The sequence below is a fragment of the Camellia sinensis genome, chromosome 1 (genome assembly GCF_055761805.1).
Source record: "Camellia sinensis isolate YWXY chromosome 1, ASM5576180v1, whole genome shotgun sequence".
NCBI classification, from domain to species: Eukaryota; Viridiplantae; Streptophyta; class Magnoliopsida; order Ericales; family Theaceae; genus Camellia; species Camellia sinensis.
In genome coordinates, this window is record NC_138961.1 from 185,989,839 (window position 1) to 185,999,124 (window position 9,286).

Below are 9,286 nucleotides of genomic sequence, written 5' to 3' on the forward strand. Positions count from 1 at the left end.
CTGGATCTGGGCGTACAACTTGTTTGGACTTCGCCACTTCCAAGGCCAAATCTTGACGGAGACGTTCGTTCTCAGTGATCATATTCTCCAACCTCTGTTCGTTTTACTTTGCTTGTTCCATGATCGCTTGCATTGTCTCATGCACTGAAGTCGAGGGTGAGGCGAAGTTCAAGGCGCGTCTTGCGGCGATAGTCTCCAGTCCAAGCATGTTTGTTGGAGTGAGGTCGTCTCTCTGTGTGGTTTCGTCAGTGACTATCGGAGGGTCTTCAGTTACGCCCGCCATGGATGTATTTGACTATTCACACAGACGCCCGCCAATAAAATATAATATCATGTTTTTGCCGACTAAACGTTTTGTAGCCAAAAAAAAGAAAAAAAAAAAACAAACATTTGGCTACTAAAAGTTTTGTAGCCAAAAGAAAATCAAACCTTTGGCTACTAAATTTTTTGTAGCCAAAAGAAAAACAATCATTTGGCTACTAAATGTTTTGGTAGCCAAAAGAAAATCAAACCTTTGGCTACTAAAAGTTTTGTTGGCAAAAGAAAATCAAACATTTGGCGACTAAAATATTTCGTAGCTAAAAAAAAAAAGGTGAAGAATAAAAATACTTTTGCCGACTAAAAATTTAGTAGCCAAAAATGTGGGAGTTTAGGCGACTACATTTTTAGTAGCCAAAAATGCGGAAGTTTAGGCGACTAAATTTTTAGTAGCCAAAAGAAATACTATTTGTCGACTAAAACTTTAGTAGCCAAAAAAGATTGACTTTAGGGGACTAAAATTTTAGTAGCCAAAACACTAGTATTTGCTTTAGGTGACTAAAAAATTTAGTAGCTAACAACTTTTCCGCGACTAAATCATTGGCTTTTGGTGACAAAAAAATTGGTCGGCAAAAATGTATTATTTAATTAATTTTCCAACCTATTGGCGACTAAATATTTAGTCGGCAAATGAATACATTTGGCGACTAAACGTTTCCCGACTACTCTTCGACTACTAATTTTCCGACCAAAAAATTTAGTCGCTAAAGCCGATAGGTGACTAAAAAAGTGACTTGTGGCGACTAAAAATTTAGTCGCCAAAAGTGAAAATTCTTGTAGTGTTTGGACCAAGGAACTGTAATGACCACAAAATGCGTATAAGGAATTATCTTTGTTTATCTATGTGTTAATGTGCTTTAATGTGTTTATATCTTTTGAATTGAAGCATTATTTGTTGAGTTACGACTTTAAAATTGAAATTACCGATTTCGTATGAACTATATAGTTATGATCAACATAATTTTGAGAGTCATCTGGGAAGTTTAATTGAAATTCGATTTCGTATGATTCGTAAGGGCGTGTTTGGCCCTCCCTATTTGTGATAAACTTATATAATTGATGTATAGATGTGTATGAGATATAAGAGTTGAACTCATCTCTTGGAGCTCAAAAAAAAAAAATTCTAAGGAGAGGGGAAGACATGTGAGAGAGAGAGGGGGGGAGAGTTCTACAGAGAACTCAAAGAGAAGAAGAGAGAAAGAGAGACAAAGCTTCTCAACATCCATGGGGGTTTGAAGATAATTGAAGAAATCGAAGAAAGAGAAAGAAGATCAACCATGGAAGCTTGGGAAATTGAACAGAGCTAAGAGAAAGACAAAGATTGAACAAAGGTATGGAAGTCTACCTTGAATTCTTATGTTTAATGCATTAATTTCTTGAAATCATTATGATAATGGAAGATTTGGCACTAGAATTGCACTAAGATCCACCTATCTGCCAAGCCACCTGGGATACGCCTCCGTGTTGAGGCCTTAATTGTGATTTGGGACCTATGTAAATTATGGAGTCTTATACAAGTGTGTGTGAGATCTGTATAATTATGTGATTATTGTAAATATGGAAACGTAATTAAAGAATTGCATTACTCTAAATTTTCATGTATGCACAAGCTCAATGGGCATTTTATCTATGTTGATATTGCTTCCACTTAAGGCCCCGTGTTTGGATAAAAATTGTTTTAAAATTCTGTTTTGAGGCCTAAGTACAGGCCGGTCATGGACCAAACTTTTAGGGACGGATTTGGGTCATGACAGGAACACACAAAAGTCTGAAGTTGATCGGTGATCCACACAGTCACCAGCTCAATTAGACTCAGTGTAGGCTTGAAGTAGGAAAGGACCAAATGAGAAGGAGAGACGTTGAGATAAAGAGCCTTTAACATACTGAGTATCCATTTGACCACAACAAAGTGAGCAACAGAAGGAGAGTGCATATACTGACATGCATGATTCACTGCCAAAGCTATGTCAGGCCTGGTTATAGTTAAGTATTGTAAACCACCAACAAGGCTGCAGTAAAGAGAAAAGTCAGAGAAGGGCAACTCAGCAGCAGGATCAGAGGAGGATTTGAGAGCCATAGGAGTGGAGCTAGACTTGCAATCCACCATGCTAGCTTTGAGCAAGAGTTCACCAGCATACTTTTGCTGTGAAAGAAAAAAGCCATGTGAATAAGACTGAACGGAGATGCCTAAAAAATAGGAGACAAGACCTAGTTCTTTCATAGAAAAAACCTCATGCATTTGCATAAGAAGAGCATTGATGAGTGTAGAATCATTGCCAGTGAACAATATATCATCAACATAGACAACGATGATGACAATGAAAGAGGAAGTAGTCTTGACAAACAGAGATGAATTTGAATGACTAAGAAGAAATTCTTGCCCAAGCAAGAACTTAGAGAAGGTGGAATACCATGCTCGGGGATCCTGCTTGGGGCCATAAAGAGCCTTGTGGAGCTTACAGACATGAGAAGGAAACTGAGGGTCTATAAAACCGTGAGGTTGATCCATATACACTTCTTCTTCCAAGGTACCATGTAAGAAAGCATTAGAGATGTCCAACTGCTTAATAGGCCACTACTGATGTAGAGCTAGACACAAAAGCACACGAATTGTAGGTTGTTTTTCCACTGGACTAAAGGTCTCATGGTAGTCAATACCTTCTTGTTGAGGATAGCCCTTGGCAACAAGCTAAGCTTTATAGCGAGCAATAGAGCCATCTGAGTTCTTTTTGATAGGGAAAACCCATTTATAACCAATGGAAGACTTCATAGAAGGAAGGGGCACTAGAGACCAGGTGCCTTGATGATGGAGGGCCTTAATTTCTTCAGTCATAGCCTGAAACCAAATAGGAGATTGAAGAGCCAGCTTAGTAGTGGCAGGTTCTGTGTGTGTAAGATTAGGAATGTGATTTTGAAGAGCCTTAGTTTTTGACCTGGTGAGCTAGGATGAACATTAGAAAGAGAGGGAGAAGATAAATGAAGGTCAATAGAAATAGATTGAATAGGAATAGAGAGAGGGGAAGAAGTGGGAGCAGCTGCATTAGACTGTATAACAGAGAACTGAGCAGCTGCAATGGGCTGAGTATAATAGACTGGACAGTAGGCTGTGCAGTAGGTTGGAGAGCAGATAAGAATGGAGCAAGAGTAGATTGAGAAGCTATAGGAGGTGCAGGAAACTGAGACACGACAGAGCTGGATGGAGGAGTAGAAGGAAAAAACTGAGGTGGAGCAGATTGAACAATAGAGGGAACAGAGGACCAAAGGGAAGAAGAAATAACAGGTAAAGTATGAGGGACTACAGTAGTGTGCGCAAAAGGAAAATAACTCACATTGAATAAGACATGTTGAGAGAGAAAATTTTTTCCTGTTGTGGGATCCAAGCATCTGTAGCCTTTAGTGGAAGGATGATAACCCAAGAAGACACAAGGAGTGGACCTGGGTTGAAGTTTGTTGGAAGTGTCAGGCCTAAGCCAAGAAAAACATTGACAACCAAAAACTTTGAGAAACTTGTAATCTGGAATGGATTTAAACAATAACTGATAAGTAGAGGAATGACCAAGAGATAAACTAGGCATTCTGTTAATAAGAAAGACAGAAGTAGCCATGGCTTCAAACCAATACTCAAGAAGGACAGAAGATTGAAACAGTAAAGCAATAATCGTTTGAGTGATATGTTGGTGTTTTCTTTCTACAATACCATTCTGTTCAGGAGTATAGGGACAACTAAGCTGACGAAGGATACCATGTGATGCAAGATAATCAACCATTTTATGATTCACAAATTCACTACCATAATCTGTGCGAAAATTTTTGAGTGAGAGGTTGAATTGATTTTCAACATAATTCTTGAAATGAACGAATGAAGAGTACACTTCACTTTTAACAATAAAGGAAAAATCCATGTAAATCTAGTAAAGTCATCTACAAACAAAAGATAGTATTGATAGCCATTTTTGGAAGCATGAAATGGTCCCCAAACATCACTATGTACAAGAGAGAAAGGTTGTGAAACAGTTGATGTAGAAAGCTTAAAAGGAAGCTTGTGAATCTTAGTTACATTGCAAAGAGTACAAGACAAAACATCACATTTATTTGAAAACCTAACAGGTAAATGTTTAGCTATGTGATGAAACTTTAAGGTGGAAGGTTGGCCCAGTCTTTGATGCCAAGTATCAAAAGACACCTTTGACTGAGAAGAAGTGTGATAAGCTTGTGCGGAAGGAGTAGCAGATGAAGAATTGAAGTGATACAAGCCATGCACATGAGGGCCACTATGGAGCACCTATTTTGTAAGATTTTCCTAAATGAGAAAAGAATTAGCATAAAAAATCACAGAACAATTATTATCTTGAGCCAACTTATGCACAGATAATAGATTTGATGAAATTTGTGGCACATGAAGCATATCTTGAAGGTGAAAAGAAGAGTGTGGAGTTGGTAAAATACCCTTACCAACATGTTGAATTGGTAATGTCTGGCCATTACCAACTGTAACCTGATTAGTCCCATGATATGGCTGATAAAGATGGAAATTGCTGAGATCATTGGTAATGTGACTAGTTGCAGCAGAATCCACAAACCATGGGGTAGAAGAAACAAATGAAGAAAATTCTAAACCAGATGAAAGCGATGGAGACTGAACCGCAGAATAAGCTGTGGATTTAGACATGCCAGATGAGATGGAAGAGTTGGTGGATGAATAATTGGGATCCATTCTGTACCAACAATCAAGAGCAATGTGATTGTGACCTCCACAGATTTGACAAGAGTTAGAAGATCCTTGAGTAAACTGTCCATAGCATTGAGAGAACTGACCATGGCCTTGAGTGAACTGTCCATGGCCTCATCTGCCTTTAGCACCTCTCATAGAGAACCTATTGCTACTGTATCTGCCTCCTCTGCCTCGATAAGAGCTGTGGCCTCTATAATTTGAGCCTCTAGATCCTGAAGACGTAGATTCAGTATTCTGAATTGCAGAATAGGCCATAGCAGAGTCAGTGTCGAAAGCATATTTGGTCTTATTCTCCATGTGAATTGACTCTGAATAGAGAAGAGAGCTCAACTCTTCCATTGTGATTTGCTCAGCTCTAGCACGAATTGTTGTTTTGAAAGCATCATACTCATTTGGTAAACCATTTAAGGTTAGAAGAACCTGATCTTTATCATCAACAATGGAAGAAGCAAGACTGACTTGATTAGTTATGGTTTTGATTTGTAAGAGATACTCTTCCATTGATAAACCATTTTTGGACATAGACTGCAACTTGTTCTTTAACTGATGGATATGAGATCGAGATAAAGATGTGTATCTCTTCTCCAAGGCAGTCCAGACTTGCGAACAATGTGGAAGATGAAGAACAGATGCAAACACATGTGGTACAAGAGTAGTAGTGAGAAGGCTAAGCAGATGAGCATAAATAATCTTCGAATTTTCAAACTCAGGATTCGGAATAGATTTTCCTGAAGAATCCAGCACTTCTGGATCTGGTGATGCAATTGATCCAGTAACAAACCCTAAGAAATTAGTGGCACGAAGAGCATTTTGGATTTGATTTTTCCAGATCAGAAAGTTAGGGGAATCTAACTTGACTGTGATAAGAGAATTAAAATTTGACAGAAGAAGACTCAGATTTGATGGTAATATGAATGGAGATGAGTTTAAAGATGAATACACCGTTGAAGAACCTTTACTCGTTGGAGATGAATGGCTCTGATACCATAACAGAATTTATGAAAATATCTTTCGTACTTAACATTTGATGAGAGTTTACAGATATTTATACTCAGTGTATTATCACTGAGTTTGTTACCAAACAAACTAACTAATTCACAATCTAACTAACTAACAATATAACTAACCATAACCATATCTATTATCACATGTGTGAGCTGAGGTGTATGTTGGGTTCTCTGTTGGCTGCACTCCTGCCTTGAGCTCAAGCTGCTGATGCTGAGATGAGTCCGGTTTGAGCTTGAGCTGTTGATGCTAAGATAAGTTTTCTTCAATACTCTTATCATTTTTACAGAGCGCCTGAACTTCTGGGAAGAAAGTTTTATTGCTCGAGCAGTGAAAGTTACGCTCAAGCGGTCAGCCTATATGTTTCACATTGCTTGAGCGGTCTGTGCGATCCTGTTTTCTATAAAGTGCACTGTTCGTTTTTTCAAGGGTTTGTGCCGTCCATTTTTTCAGAGAGGAACAAGATACAAAGTGTTTTATATTTGAGGGTGCTTTCTGAGTGTTTCCTTGATGATTTAAGAGTAATCAATGGATCTGTGAACTTGATATCAACATCATCAAAGGTTTCTTTGTTTTCGTTTATTCACAAAAAAAAGAGTTGTTCTTCGGTGGATTTCATGAAACTTGGGCCTAAAATTTTGGTGGATTCCGGAGTGGCTCATCATCGTGGATTCGATATCGACATTGTGAATTTAACGTTGGGCAAGACAATTCCAATGTGAATACGGTAGTGGAAGAGGCACATAGGGGTTGGTTCAATTGGGCGTGGATTTGTTAGGTAATTGAGAGTACACTTGTGTAATTCATTTTTGTCTCCTTAATCAATGGATTGTTTTGTGGTTTTGGGCTGTAGTTTTTTTTTATCACAATTGGAGGTGCTCCAATTGTGATTTTTTCACGTTAAATCATTGTGTTGATTTGTCTTTAATTATTTGATTGAGATTATTATTTACTGTTTAAAATTGATATATAATCATAAATCAATATCTCAGGATTTTAAGATTTTTTGTAATTTCAATACCAAAGGTTTGATGGTCCATTGCGGTCTCCTAACTATTGAATATGGGAGACTGGAGAAAGATCAAGAGGGTTGCATCCTTATATGTGTGTGTGTGTGTGTGTGTGTGTGAGAGAGAGAGAGAGAGAGAGAGTACTATTTAGCAAATTTTTTTATTGTAAAAATATAGGAAAACAATTATAAGGAAATCATCCACAACCAACCCACTTGTTCAAGCTCTATTAAATCATATCTATTTAAAGTTTAACAAACAATAGATTCATGTGGGTACTTTCTTTTTGTTTATTTCTCTAGTTGTTGGGCCACCAAAATTGAGCTTGAAGATGGTCCACCACCTTCTTGTCCACTTGGAATGCCTTGGCAAGAACATCATCAGAAATTTTTGGATTTGACCCAAACACTGCATTAGCAATGGTAATGACACCGGGATTTTGGCTGCCGAAGCCGACAAGAGCTACTGCATTAGTCTTTTCCTGATTAAACTGGAAGTGAATGAGACCTTGTGGGAACACAAAAACATCTCCTGGGTACAAGACCTTTGTGAAGAGACGGTTATCAGGATTGGAGGTCACAAAGCCGACATAGAGAGTACCCTCCAAGACCACGAGGATCTCAGTTCCGCGAGGATGTGTGTGGGGTGGGTTGAGGCCATAAGGTGCAAAGTCAATGCGAGCTAAGGAGACGCCAAGAGTATTGAGGCCTGGTATTTGCATGACATTTACGGGTGTGACTGTCGATCCAACTGGATTAGATGTGTTTCGTGGAGTGAGGAGGCCAGAGTAGAAAAAGTCATTGGCTGTGGCGAGCTTTGGGTCGTTGCAGAACTTGCCATTCACGAAAACTGTATGCAAAGGAAATCAAGTGGTGCTTTAGTAAGGATTGGGTGAAAGAAAGAAAATCTTATATAAAATAATAGAATTTCAATATTGTTACGATGATCTAATCTAAGAAAATAAAAACTAACCGTTTACAAACTTAAACAATTAAAATGTTAGACTATATATTTCAGGTAGCAAAAGTGCAATTAACCTTTTTTTAGCTTATGTGTATTTTTTGTTCCAAAAATTGTACCTTTTTTTTATTTTTTTATTTTTTATTTTTTTTACAATGAATACTAATGAAGCGAGTTTGAAAGATAACTTTAATACACATGTAATCCTTTGAAAGTGAAATTGCCACAATTAAATGTTGATTACTAAAATGATAGAAAAATATACTAATTGGGCTTTGTTTTTTTTTAAATTAAATTTGCCACTAAAATTATATTTGAAAGCATGAGACTTGAGTTTGGAATTTAAAAAGTTGGGAGATAGAGGTGAGTAAAAAATATACCAGCAGATTTGGAGTCTTTGACAGCAACACAAAAGTCCTGCAGTTGACTTGGATCAGAAGCAGAGACAAGTGTAGAAGCCAAGGCCATGATGGCTATGGCTACAAGGATGAAGTGAGTGCCCATTTTTATCAATTGAAAGCAAAAACACAAAATTTGAAGGAGGTGATAGATATCTAGCATGGAACACCATACTATTTATAGATATAGATAGGGAGAAGAGTAGTTGAATTTTGTGATTATATTAATTCCTACTGGTATGATAAGAATTACCAAGTCCTCAATGGGTAACTTTTTTCCTCAACCACCATTGAAATCAACGATATGAACGGTTCTTACATCAACATCCACATCAACATGACACGTTTCTAATTTCTTCTTCTAACTGCTTACATCAACATCAGGGTGGCTTTGGCCCAAAGCCAGAAAATCATGTCTTTGAAGAAAAAAAAAAAAAAAAAATCATCGCTTTGGGTTTGAAAATTGATTATAAAAAAAAGGTTTATTTTTTTTAGCTATTATACTATTTCATAAAATAAAATAAAAAAATTCTGAATTTTGAAGACCCCAATAAAGTTTAGTGAAAATTAAAAATTGATAAATGATTGATATACTGAATTATTTAAAATTAATGGATGATTTCTTTTACCAAAAAAAAAGAAGAAAGAATAATAATAATAATAATAATAAGCCAATAAGTTAGTTAGTCAAAAAATATTCATGAGTCTAATTTTGGAGATTGGTTAGGTTATAAAATAAAAGTTTTAGTGGCATGTTAGTAAATGTTGTTTGATTATTATCAACAACAGATGATAGCGATAAAATTGATTCAAAATCAAATAATTTAGCTATAAAATTGATATAACTAAAAAAGTATGGATTA

At 36.9% G+C, this 9,286-nt stretch overlaps 1 protein-coding gene across 1 annotated transcript; it reads right to left on the minus strand.

The window, feature by feature from the left end:
* Positions 1-7,211: 7,211 nt before the first annotated feature.
* Positions 7,212-8,585, minus strand: LOC145800699 (putative germin-like protein 2-1). The gene is made up of 2 exons (XM_082890430.1): positions 8,406-8,585; positions 7,212-7,914 (listed from the first exon to the last, which is right to left on the minus strand). The coding sequence occupies exons 1-2, from the start codon at positions 8,527-8,529 to the stop codon at positions 7,364-7,366; spliced, it is 675 nt and encodes a 224-aa protein (XP_082746556.1). The 5' UTR covers positions 8,530-8,585; the 3' UTR covers positions 7,212-7,363.
* Positions 8,586-9,286: the final 701 nt, after the last annotated feature.

Coding starts and splice junctions, on each gene's coding strand:
- LOC145800699 (XM_082890430.1), bottom strand. CDS start 8,529: ATGGGCACTCACTTCATCCTTGTAGCCATAGCCATCATGGCCTTGGCT. Junction 7,915..8,405: donor CAAAGACTCCAAATCTGCTG/GTATATTTTTTA, acceptor CTTTGCATACAG/TTTTCGTGAATGGCAAGTTC.